Here is a 13,696-nt window from a genome sequence, read left to right as displayed (position 1 = left end):
ATTTCCGATCTCTATGTATGGATGTGGAAGTTGGACAGTGGAAAAAGGGGATAAGAGAAAAATCCACTCATTTGAAATGTGGTGTTGGAGGAGAGTTTTCACATACCATGGAGAGTGAAAAAGACAAATAATTGGGTGTCAGAACAAATTAAACCAGAACTATCACTAGAAGCTAAAATGATGAAACTGTGGGTATCATACTTTGGACACATAATGAGAAGACAGGATTCACTAGAAAAGACAGTAATGCTGAGAAAAACAGAAGGGAGTAGAAAAAGAGGAAGACCAAACAAATTGCTTCCATAAAGGAAGCCACAGACCTGAACTTACAGGATCTGAACAGTGTGATTTATAACAAATGCTATTGGAGGTCACCGATTCATAGGTTCGCGATAAGTGATGGACTGTTGGAAAGGGGGTAGCTGGTAAAGGCAAATTATTTTCCAGTTTGCGGCCTATTGCCGAAATAAAACACAAACACCATCCATTGGGTTAAATCATGGGCCACTTTATTAAACAGAATCAATTAGAATAATGAACCTGCAGAGGGGAAATCAAGTGCGGGAGCATTCTGATGATCCAGGCAAAGCCTGCTTGCAGCCATAGGGTGACCAAACCTTGCCTGAGCCTGGGGCTGCCCTGTGCCAGACCCTGGTTCAGGCCACACCCTGAAGATATGTAGGGGGTCCAACCAGCATCACCGCCCCCGGAGCCCTGAAACTCCCAGCGGATGAGGCACGTTTGCCCCAAAGGCGGCCCGTATTCTGCACCCGGGCCATATACCCCTGAGCTGCAGGCCTCTGGACCACCTATCACCCCCAAAGGTGCCTAAAGGTGTCACCTAGCTGCCCTTTCCCTTTTAACCTTTTCCCGCACTTCTTTGCCACAAAAGGGGGACAAGCCTCTGCTTAGTCTCCCTTTACCCCACACCCAATAAGAATCTCGTGCAGACCCCTCTGCAGGTCCATCAGGAAGATGCCATCATTGCCTCACCAACTGCATGTCCGCACATGCCTGCCACTGAGGGCCTTGCCCTCCATGTCTGACCACAGCAGACGACCCAAGGCTACCATGGCCTCAACTGCATGTCATCACGTGCCTGCCACTGAGGGCCTTGCCCTCCCTGTCTGACAACAGCAGACAACCAGAGGCTATTGTGGCCGCAACTGCATGTCCTCACATGCCTGCCACTGAGGGCCTTGCCCTCCATGTCCAACCACAGCAGACGACCAGAGGCTATCGTGGCCTCAACTGCATGTCCCCACATGGCTGCCACTGAGGGCCTTGCCCTTCAGTAACCAAGGTCATTCCCACCCAGGGGAATGACCACCACCTGCAGAACCTTCCACCCTGAACCCTGCTGGAACAACATGGGTAGGAGACCATCCCAGCGCATACGCTGTCGACCCAGCCACCAAACCGTGGCCCACCATCAGAGGCCCAGCTGTGAACCAATGTGCGTTTGCGGCCCCAAGGCCAGCCTATAAAATCATGCCATGGCTGCAGAGTAGGCTGCGCATCTGCTCCATCCCCATCCAGCAACCTGCCAAAAACAGAAACAGTTGGGTCCCGGACCTTCAGACTTGCCCCAGGGGTGAATGTATTCATGCGCCCCCTACTTCCACCTCCCGACGGCCTGCACCTGCATATACCAAAACCAAATAGACCGTCCCAGGTAGGCAATTCCACTGCCGGGTAGGCAACCCCAATTCCAGAGCAGCATGTCCCTCAAACCCCCATGGGTCTGCTCCCAGGCACTGCGACACTAGACTGAAACTTTATGAGGGAAGATCCCTCCCCCTGAATATCAGGCAACCAGGCCTGTAGCTTCAGGCCAAAAACACTATGACGCCGTCATGGGGAAGTGTCCAGTCCAGGGGGAGGGTAAAATAATGTGGAGTGACTCTTGTACCCCTGGTCTGCCTGGAAACAAACCTTGGACCGCAGGATGGCTCGAAGGGAAGTCTGACCTGGCCCCCAAACACCCTCGCCCCCCATCCGGAAGGCTCCAAAATTAAGTGTGAGGGCTGCTACATGCAACTGCTGAGCTTTGAAGCATGATGGTCACAGGGCACCTCCCTGATCAACAATCCCTGGCGGGTCAGGTGAACATGGAGGATGAGGATAAGGGGTATGGGGGTGTGCATGGGCCAGCTGGCCAGCACATGACATATCCCAAGACATCTGAATGGTCCTAAAGGCCCCCTGCCAGCCTCCCTAGCGACACTGACAGACAAGCTTTACTCCTACCATCCGTGATGAATTCCAGCACGTGATTCATAGGAATAGGCCACACTTTGCATAGCCCCTGCCATCCCCTAACTCCCAGGAATCCCCTCCTGCCCTCTGATAGCTGGTGAGCATGCTGGGGCAGCAGATAGGCATATGGCCATCTCTGACTCCCCTCTCCCATCTCCCAGTATGCGGTATGGGACTAGCAGAGTCGGTCCTTCCTCTAACTGAAACACCATTGACACACCGCAGGAAAGGAGGGGGCCACACCACAGGTTGGCGCATAAGGCAGCCAAAAACTTTGAACTTGTGGTAAGGCTGTGAAATCCCTGTTATGGCACCATAAACCCCACCGTAGAAGGCCCCCAACACTTGAAGGGCAGAAAGCAAACACCTTCCCCAGCCCCCGAAAACTCCAGGATCTTGATCTGCAACAGTTCAAGCTTTTCCCGGGCAGCCTGCAGCCCTGGGTCCAAAAGTCAATCTTAATACCCTGGAAGGTGAACACTGGGGCAGGATCCTCCATTTTCCCAGCTGCCAAAGGAACCCCCCAGTTCATAGCTACGCTATAAACTGTGCCATCAGGCGCTAACATGCACCCAAAGTCTGCCAGACCCGAGAACTGTAAATCATGAAAGTAGTGCCCCACTGCTTCTGAGCCCTCTCGTCTCCTGGCTGTCCCTTCCAAGAAGGGGCTGAAGTGCTCCATGCAAGAATACAGCAGCCCATAGGTAATGCTCTGCTGCATAGTTGACCTAAAAGGCAAAACTCAGCAGCTCAAAATCCACCGTGTGTAACAGCTGGCAATGCCGGCAGATTAGCTGCCACACTTGCCCATAAGGCATCTCTGCCACAGGTGCGCACTATATTTAATGAAGTGTAGTGCACTGTGCATAGACTATCTGGTATGAAGCCATCACTGACTGACCCCACTTGTATGACAGATGGTGAATCAAGTAGACTTCGCCCACTGCCACTTTGGGCACTATACGGGGGGGGCATTGTGAGAGCAGAGGTAGGGGATGATGGGAAGGGGCCAATAACCCTGCCCAACTGTATGTCTTTATCAATTCTCCTCTGGACCAGTGCATCCATACCTAAGACTGATTTAAGTTTGCTGGCCATAAGGGCAAGCCGGGGGCCACAGTATAGGATCCGGAAAAACCTCATAATAAAGAAAAACCTGCCTAATAAAACGAGTCTCCCCATAACTGGGCAGTCTGCAAGCAAGGTCCATAGCACCTCGAGCTTAGCTGGGAAGAGACACTTTTCTTGAGCAGCCTCTGCTGGGGGCTGCTTCCCACTCCTTTGAGGGGCCCTGGCCCCACATATCCTTCTAGCCTGTTGTTGTGCCTTTAATTGCAGGTTCGTATTCAGCAGTTATTAGATGGCATGGAGTTGAGCAATGTCATCTTCTAATGTCTACAGATCAAATGACTCTTAAAAGCACAGGACTAGTGGCCTGTAAAAAAGGTGGCCACCTTATCCACAGACCAGTTTGTAAACTAGCTAAAGAGAAGATGCAAGCAAATGTGCAGCCTGCACATGATTGCTGAAAAGAATTCCATTATGTTTAAATAATTTACTCAGAAAAATATGAATTGGACCAATTCTATGCATACTTACTTATGAGAAAATCCCCCTGAGTATATCGTTACCTCTTCCCACGGGAGGGTGCATGTGATTGCACACATACAGCAGAATCCTATGTATGGTTACTCAGAATATCGCAGATTAAATGGGTTTTAGGACTGAGGTGTATGGGACTTAACTGATGGAAAGGTTCGTATATTTTTACCTGGGTTTTGAAGAACGTATTTGGGGAGGAGAAGCTTAACAGTGAAAAAGAGGGGATGAGTTCCCTTTGCATTTTTGGGGTTGAGGTAGTTTTGGAGGTGAGGTTGCAGCACTAACTGGGGTCCCTACTGGCTCCTGCAGCCTCCTTTCTATCTCCGGCTGCCACCCGCCCTCCTCAAAAAGCCTCTGCTCTTTGTAATTACATAGCATTGCTCCCATCCAAATGGCCGCTACGTTATGACAGAGCATCTTCAGGGTATTCTGCAAAAACAAGTAGCGGCCACGGGCAGCAGGAGGGTGCGGGAGTGCAGGCAAATTTTGCCCCTCTCTGAACTTTCCTGGTTTGCAAAAACAGTGTGGAAGAGGAATGGCCTTCTCAGTACATCCCTTAATAAAAGCATCCCCACAGATGGCTGTCCGATAGCCCATTACCTCTCTGGGTAATTGGTAAATGAAAAGTAACATTTAAATTACCGTATATTCCGGCGTATAAGATGACTTTTTAACCCAGGAAAATCTTCTCAAAAGTTGGGGGTCGTCTTATATGCCCAGTCGTCTTATACGCCGGAATATACGGTAAAAGTAATTTGTAACCCAGTTTGCATAAACCTCCTAACACGACTTACTGTAGTTCCTCCCCCACCCTCGCTTTGCGCAGGAAGCAATTTACTGCAATCGCGATCCAGAAGTCGATTTGGAGCACCATTAAGACTGCAGCCCCTTAGGTTCGTTCGTTCCTGTTGCTTTCGTCTTCCTCTCAGCACGCAGGCGCGGCGTGGCGGGGTAGGGCAGGCCGAGCGTTCTGGGCTCCTGGTTTCTGAAGCGGCGGCGGCGCAGCAGCAAAAACTGGGTTGGTTTGTCCATGGCTGCACAGCCTTTTCCCGCAGCAGCGCTCACCCGCCAGCCCATCCTGCTCGGCCAGGTGGAGGGCTCGCAGGATGCGGTGACCATGGCGGCTATCGTGCCCAAGGAAGTGGGGCTCATCAGCATCGCGGAGGACAGGTGAGAAGGGGCTCTAATAAGCCGGCAGGAGCACCAGGACGTAGCTTCTGGTTAAGCAACGCAGTGCGCAATGGCCCCGGCACTGGCACTGAGGGAGGTTTTGTCCTGCCCCAGGAGGGCTTCCTGGCTCTGTGGCTCGTCTGGTGCTGTTTTTCCTTAGCTCGTGGAGTCGCAAAAGTTTGCGCTTCGCCTGACTCTGATCTGTTTTTTCCGGACTTGGTGGTAGACTGGAGCCTGATATAAGCCGTTGGCACCCGGGTTTCTTTTGCGGGGGTGCCTTGAGTGGCTAGGCTGCAGACCTGCAGGGGACTGGGGCAGCTCCGTCGCAGTCCAGCTACGAGGTATGGGGGAGGGGTGTTGCCCTGTTAAAGTCTTGCCCTGGAAGAGTCAGTACTGTATTTCCCTGAACATCCCGTTGTGGACCGGAGGAGGGGAGTTCTGTGGAGTATAAGGGCTGTCTGTATTTGGGGTGGGTGGTAACTCGGGGGCAGAGCAGCTGCTATCTATGCAGAAGAAACACTGCCATCCTGTTAATTTCACCTGCAGTAATTCTACAACTCGTGTGTGTGTGTGTGTGTGTGTGTAATAAGCGGTTTCAATTATTTAAGGAGACCCAGTTGTTAGAAAAGAAGGAATGGAAAGCTTGCCCTCCTTCTGGTCCTGAAGGGCTTTCAAGATTTGAGCAAGCTCTTCTTTTCTTGGGTAATTTGATATGGAAGCCTTGGAAAGTTGAAAAGCTTGTACCCGGTGTATAAGACGACTTTTTAACCCAGGAAAATCTTCTCAAAAGTTGGGGGTCGTCTTATATGCCCAGTCGTCTTATACGCCGGAATATACGGTAAACTAAAAATACACTTCAGTATCAAGAAAAGGAGTCTATTTCTATTTCACTTTCTGTAATGGGAAAGGGGACCCCAATAGAAGTATCTCCTGGCTCTAACTGGAGGCACTGAGGGCTGAACCTGGGAACCCTCTTCATGCAAAGCAAGTGATCTGTTACTGAGCTACAATCCTCCATCTCCAGGGTCCGAGATCCCTGTAAATGGTAAAATAATCCTAGCAATAACAGCACATGAAGTGCATTGGCTCTGTTCCACTGTTGAGGCATCTGCAAGCAGGTACAAGGTACATCCTTGTACAGGTACATCCTTGAGACATACACAAGGGACATTTAGGTAGGATAAAATTCCCCTTCATGTAGCTGCCCCACTCAGTGCACCAAACACACACACACCACCCGGCTGTACCTGCGCTCCTACGGCCCAGGCTTTACCCGCGCAGCTACTGCCCAGGCTTTACCCGCGCAGCTACCGCCCAGGCTTTACCCGCGCAGCTACCGCCCAGGCTTTACCTATGTTACCACCACCCCAGCTTTACCTGTGCTACTATTCTGCTAAAGTCGGTGGTGGGGGCCTGAGGCCAGCTTGACCGTCCCTTAGCACTAGCCTCCCCCCCCCAGCAAGAGCTCACGAAAACAAATTTAAATATCCTGGCCTGAGTGCCTGCTGTGCCACTCCCAGGGTCGCTGCCGTGCCTCGCCGCCGCCACTACTGCGCCTCTCCCAAGAAGATGAGGGATCGCCGCCGCTGCACGCAAAGGCCTGGCCTAAGGAAAGGCCAGGGAAAGCTCCACGTGTGCTGAAGGCGCCACACACGCTCTCAGAAGGCCTCACCACCGCCGTTGTGAGGCCTCAAGGCTGCCGAGCCGGGAGCCTCGCAGCAGTTGCCGGCACTAGAAGGCCTCACTGCACTGCAGGCCTTGCCGCGCCAAAAAGCCTCACCGCCAAAATTCAAAGGAGGGCAGGAGGCTGGTGGAGTGGCCTTAAATGGCCTTCAGCCACCCCGCCTCCTTTCTGCGTGTCACGCCGGTGCTGCGTGCACACACACACACCCTTGATGGCGGCCTGAGCTTTGGCTGCGGCCGCAAACTCGCCCCTTTGCCCGGCAAGTACCGGGCACTGAACGGGATTCCCTGCATGCTCACCCTCCATGTGCTTGGCAATTGCCATTCTCTTCTGCAAGTATGTTTATGCCCAAAGGCTTTTGGAAAGTTGGTAACAGGGGGCTGTGGTAATTCTCCATTCTCCTAATGTCCCACCCACCTTTCTGTTCTCCAAGCCCACAAGATTGCTATCATAAAGTTGGTAGGAGATGGTGGATCATTGCTCCAATACAGCTTTTGCTCCCTTGCTACATTTGCAATCTGAATCCCACTTACGTGGACGAAAGCCCTATTGAATTCAAAAGGACTTAGTTCTAAGTAGACATGGTTAAGATTTCACTGCAAGGTTATGACCTGCTGAATTAAAGACTCTGCTGTAAGCTTGTTTGTTCACAAAGGCTTTTGGAAAGTTAGGAGGAGGTTGCAGTAAGTACATATCCTGAAGTCTCACCAGGACTCCTCTTTCTCTTGTTTGCCCACAGGGGCTTTTAGGAAGTTCGACATGCTCTCCCATGTCCCATCACCTTCCTCTTCTGCAAGTTTGTTTGCCCATGAGGTTGTTGGTGGGGGTTTTTAAGGGTGTGTGTGGTTGCCTTCCTCCCCTGTACGTTTGCTTGCCCAGGAAAGCCATTGGAACGTTGGGAGAAGATGATGGATCATTGCTCTAGTCCAGTTTTTGTTCACCTTGCTAAGGCTGCAATCCTAATTCCATTTCCCTGGGAGTAAGTCCCTTTGGACGTATTTCTGAGCATACATGGTTAGGATTACACTATAAGCTGGTGACTTGACCAATGAAAAACTGTGGTGTTCCTTTCAGCTCTCTCTCTGCATCTAAAGTTTGCAGACCACTTAGCACAAATCAGTATTGTGGACAGAAAAAGTTGTAGTTTTATTATGCCACCATTCTTTATTCACTCAGTCATTTAAAAAATATCTGGTCCAGTGTGAGCTGGTTCATCCACTATCACTTTCATATTTACTTGTATTTTTTTTCATCGGCGATCACTCATGGCCGAGTAAAATTGTCTTCCAGGGTAAGGTCTAACAGTGGGTCCGTAAGTGACTGTGGAGGCCAATTCTGGATCCACACAGCCTCCCACAGTGAGGACATAGGTTTCCAGATGGAAGATGGTCATGATGAGGATTTGCTTGACATGCCTTCCGCTTAGCTCATTTGTCCCTTTCGCCCTGTATTCGTGCTTCTTCAAAGTCCATAGCACCTTTGATAATGGCCAACCTCCAATTGGGATGCTCAGGGGCCAAGGCTTCCCAGTTCTCGATGCCTATGTTACATTTTTTTAGATTAGCTTTGAGAACATCTTTAAACCTCTTTTGCTGTCCACTGATATTCTGTTTTTCATCCTTAAGTTGGGAGTAAAGTAGCTGAATGCTTTATTAGCATCATCACCACTAGTTCCTTTAAAGGTTTCAAAGAGTTCAAAGTATTGGCCTAACAACTAAGTGGGACTTGGTTTCAGACTTGTCAAGTAGGTGTTCAATTCAAGACAGAAGAACACCGCATGGTTGTTCACTGCTCTGATTTTCAGGGCAACTTCACACAATGTACAGCACATGACTGTATGTGCTGGCTGGGACTGATGGCAGTTGTAGCCCAAAACCTTTGGAAGGCACCAGGTTGGTGAACATTCATTTCAACCACGTTTTCTTTAAATGTTTAAAGATGTGTTCAGAGTGGCCACAGTTAACAAAGCAAACCAAATGTGAACCATGTACTGTAGGTGAGTGATCTTGGCAATTGTATCATGTTTTTTTTTTGTATGTACTTTGTTTAAAAGATATTTATTTCATTTTGTTACTTAAAACATGGACTTTTATTATTGCCCATAGCAGTACTAGCACTGTTTGGTTTTGAAAGTGGGATTTGTATTCTATTTCTTATCTTGATTCTTGCATTAATTCCTTTTCGTTGGGATTTGTAAACCACTTGGAGGTTTCTGTTGAAATACGAAGCGTTATATAAATTAATCAAATGAACAAACAAATTAAAAAAAATTGGGCGTGGGGGGGAAGAGCGGAGATATCTGGTAAAACCTGGAGGACAACTTTGTGCTCTTTCTCAAAGCCAGTACTTCTAGCCAGGTCCTATGTTGATTATTGTTAGAGCAGTATAGATATTGTGCAACAGCAGTAGCTACATCACCCACAGGCAGTTAGACACTTCCTCATATTGCAGACACGGAAATCAGGGTAAACAACCTGACAAAGGCATTAGAGTGAAATGCTAACCTGATAACAGAGTTTACCAAGGACTTAGCCCAGTCAAATTAATTCACAAGGAAGCAAACAAATCCTGTTCACTTTTAAGTATCGATTACCACCAAACACTCAGAAACCTGAAACTGCTTTCCCTGCAAGCACTTTGTTGTTGTTGCTGTTACCCAGACAAGACCACTTTAGTAGTGCAAAGAATCTCACATTTCCGTATGCAACCAATAAAACTCTTGCTTGTATAAATAGTAGGTACAAGATGAGACAGTGCTAGAAACATCACTTCCCTGTGTCATTCCAGTGGAACATCATAGATGTTATCAGCCCAGTGGTTGGAGATGGGAATTCAAGCCAGCATCAACACAATTCTTATTAATTTAGCATGGTTAAAGCATTGAAGTGCTTCACATACATAATCTCATTAATTCTTACAACAGCACTGTAAATAAGCCATATCTGTTATCGCCCAACATTACAAGGGGTGAGGCTGACACCAAGAGAATACTTGTCTAAAGACAACTACAAAACTCCTGAATTGGGAGATTTGAACCAGGAAACTCCTAGCTCACATGGTGAGTTATTATACCAGCTCTCACCAAGCATTCTGAAAAGAGAAGTACTCATCTACTAGTAGTGGAAGGAACTGGGCATCTCAAATAAGCCACCATATCATCAGACATTACAGATGGCAGAATATCTAGGGACTGCCTAACTATTTGGCTCCTTGCTGTAATATACTACCAGTTTTCGGGAACCCAATTCTGAATCTTAGTATTAACGTAGGAGCACAGGAAGCCTCCTTATACCAAATCAGACCATTGGTCCAGTACTGCCTACATGGATTGGGAGCAGCTCTTCAGGGTTGCAGACTGGGAGTCCCTCCCAGCCCGACCTGGAGATGCCTCCCTGTATATCATCTTGTTACAGTATTCAGAAGCAAATTCTAAAAATATAAGCATTCCTAGCATTATTCAATTGGTGTGGTGCAAATCTCTGACATGAAAAGCTGAAGAAGCATGAAGAAAGTTGGCTTTGTTGACCACATCTTCCACTTAGTCCACTCTCTTTACGGACCTGTCAGCAGCCCAAAGTCCCAGCATCAGTAACTATTTTGATTGCCAGGAAAAGCCTTAATGTTTGGGTTACCAAAGCCTCTAGAAGGTAAGACTTGCTGATCTTACAACATTAGGATTCGGTTGAAAAAAGGAATATGGAGATACAAGGGCACTTTTTAGTATTAGCTCAGAAAAGAGAAATAAATGACAGGTGGGATCTGCAACAAAATGATGCAGTGTGAAGTGCTGTAGGAATTCAGACCCTCCATTCCATCCTCCCCCACGCACATACCAGGTTTTCCTCCCCCGCCCCCTTTGGCCAGGATTCCATACATTCCAACCATGCTCAGTATTCAATGGGTTGTTTTAGAGGTTCTATCTCCATTTTATAGATCCTCCATGGTGCAGAGTGGTAAGCGGTGGTAACACGGCCAAAGCTCTGCTCACGGCCGGAGTTCGATTCCAACGAAAGGAGGAAGTCGAATCTCCGGTAAAAGGGGTCGAGGTCCACTCAGCCTTCCATCCATCCGTGGTTGGTAAAATGAGTACCTGGCATACGCTGGGGGGTAAAGAAAGGCCGGGGAAGGAACTGGCAAACCCACCCCATATATATGTTCTGCCTTGTAAACGTCGCAAGACGTCACCCTAAGAGTCGGAAACGACTCGCACTATAAGTGCGGGGACACCTTTACTTTTATCTCCATTTTGCTTTGTTCAAGGTGAGCAAGATGGATGCAACCAATCTCAGCTACACTAAAATCTTGGATATCTCCATTGATTCCTATGGGTGGCTCTCACTTGTGGCCCTAGGGACATTTAAAAATAGCTTCTCATTGTGAACCAAGAAATGACATAACCAGAAAATGAGATGGCTCATTTATTTAATTTATTAAAACTATTAATTAAAATTATTAATTTATTAAAATTTAGAGAGATTCGGGTGGTGGGATCTGTGGATTTCATTCCAGACCTAATACCTTTTCTTCTATAATTTTAGCAGTACAGTTAACAGATAATCTGAATGCATCTTCAAGTTTAGAATCAGAAGCTAACCCCAACAGTCAAACAATTATAATAGTGGCTAATCTATGTTAAAGGAAGTCAGATGACTCACCCAATTTTTTCCAGGGCTTTTGTTACCTGCTCTTGTACAATATCATAAAGTTTTACTTGGAAGCCACCAGAAGCAAATACCATGGCCCAGCTGCATCCAATGAGTCCACTAGCAAGGAAAGAGAAAGTGGTTAGCATGCATCTTTTACTGTTTTGCACTTTTAAATACTTATAATCCACTTTGTCCAGGCTAAGACTATCCAAAGCGGCTTATATCAACAAAATCTACAAGTATATAAAACAATATTACTAAAACAAAGAATAAAAACAGATTCAGAATTCCAATAACCTAACGATAGTTCAGTCTCCTTCCAGTAAGTGGGACAACAGATCTATCAACCATTACTGTTATACCCAACCCAATGGTTGATGTTAGGTTATCATAATCACCATTTGTTGAAGGCGGCAACATGGACACACACTCTCAGACACATACAAGCATACTCCTGATTAAACTGTCACTCAGATTCAGCAATGGACATTCAAGGTATGTTTTGAAAGAACTATGAAGAACAGGACAGACAAGTCAACATATTACAGGCATACCCCGCTTAATGTTGCTTCACTTAACGTTGCCTCGCTATAACGTACGTGCTCCATATGTCCCCATACCCCGCTTAACGTTCACGTGCTTCGCAATAACGTACATTTTATTGGCATGCTGCCGCTGCCATCTAGTGGTGATTGCGTGCAGGACAAGTGAAGACAATTGCTTCATTTAAAGTAGATTTTCACTTAAAGTATACTCTCCGGTCCCACTGCGAACGTTAAAGGGGGTGTGCCTGTACAAAGGAAACTGGCTCACCCCCTGCCTCTGGAACATTTAAGATTATTAGGCAGAGAGAGGATGCTGGGCAAGATGGACTGAAAATATTCATGCTTTAGTAGAGACTGTGGGATATTTTGCATGCTACAGTCCATTGCTGGCCTGAAATTCTGTTCATAGAGTGCTCCTCTATGTACTCTCTACCACACATATGCCATCATGCATAACATGGGAAGCATAAACATTCAAGTGAATATAAGCTTGTGAAGCTGCCTCACCCCCAAGTTAGGCCATTCGTCTATCTTGCCCTCTAGTCTAGACTGTGACAGTGGCTCTCCTGCCTCTCAGGATTCTTCCCCCGCCCTGTACTTAAAACTGAAGATCTCGGGATTGAACTTGGGACATTATGCATGAAAAGCATGCACTCTACTACTGGGGTACAGCTCCTCTTGGCTATTTCTCTTTTATTGGAAAATACTGCATTTACAGTTCAGATATTGTATTTTTTACAATCTGATACACATTCTATGCCATTCTATCTTAGATACTACTTATTAAATGATAATACTGATAAATATTTAAGAATTACAATTAAAATTTTCAAAATTCACATTTTATAAACTTGCATTCTGTGCTTATGCAGCTTACAAAGCAATCCCAACTATTTTTATTCAAAATTAAGTCCTACTAGCTTACGCACAGGTGAGTGGAGTTAGGATTGCAGCCTTATTTTAAAGTTGATCACCAGCAATTTTCTGATCTTAGTCCCAAATATTCTAGTGTTCCGTATACTTTGTGATTATATAGTGTGCTGAAAGCATCAGAGGTATGAGTGAACAAAGCTATGGGCAATGGAGAAGAAATTGTGCCCATGCCCTTTTTGCTCCTACTCTGAGGTATCTGAAGACAGATGCGTCTCCAAAGCCATTAGAAACTTGATTTCCACTGAGCTATGGCCCTTTTCTCATGAACTAAGAGGCTGATGCCTCATACATGCAGAGTTTTCAGCCACATATTGTGAAAGCTAGTGCTAAGCCATATTACTAGTCAGGGAATTATTTCTTTTTTTCCTACATGGTCAGCTTAGGAGTTTGTACACCCTCATGTATAGGATGCGGTTTGGCTTACTATGCAAGTCATCTGGGTTTTTGCTTGAACTGGGCAGACATTTCAGGCACGGGAAACTAGGGAAGTGCTAGAATTTTAAAAAAATCAAATTTCATACCAGATTTCCTATTTATTTTCTCTTTTTTTGTCCTTGCAGATCGGGTTTTTCTCTAGCAGTTTTCCACAGCTGAAGCATATTTGTTTAAAAATAACTGCCTCAAAAATATTAATATTAATATTTCCCTCAACATATCAATATTAACACTGATATTTCATTTAAAATACCAATACTTTTAAAAATCCATGAACAATGATATTTTTAAAATATCAGTATTAATACTGATATTTTTATGGAAAAACTGAATCAGTATTTATAGCAAATAGCAAACATTGATCCCTGACAAAGCAGTACTGGAAAGAAGTTCAACAGAGCGAAAATTGAACCAGCACCAAA

At 46.5% G+C, this 13,696-nt stretch overlaps 1 protein-coding gene across 1 annotated transcript in view; it reads right to left on the bottom strand.

Annotated features, from left to right (window-relative positions):
* CRYL1 (crystallin lambda 1) overlaps positions 1-13,696 on the bottom strand; it is an 87,915-nt gene that overhangs the window by 54,016 nt on the left and 20,203 nt on the right. Inside the window, exon 2 of the mRNA XM_061628592.1 lies at positions 11,371-11,478. Coding sequence (XP_061484576.1) covers positions 11,371-11,478 — 108 coding nt within the window. The remainder of the gene's footprint in view (positions 1-11,370; positions 11,479-13,696) is intronic.

This window comes from Rhineura floridana, chromosome 5 (genome assembly GCF_030035675.1).
Source record: "Rhineura floridana isolate rRhiFlo1 chromosome 5, rRhiFlo1.hap2, whole genome shotgun sequence".
NCBI classification, from domain to species: Eukaryota; Metazoa; Chordata; class Lepidosauria; order Squamata; family Rhineuridae; genus Rhineura; species Rhineura floridana.
This window is presented reverse-complemented; position numbering and strand designations above follow the sequence as displayed.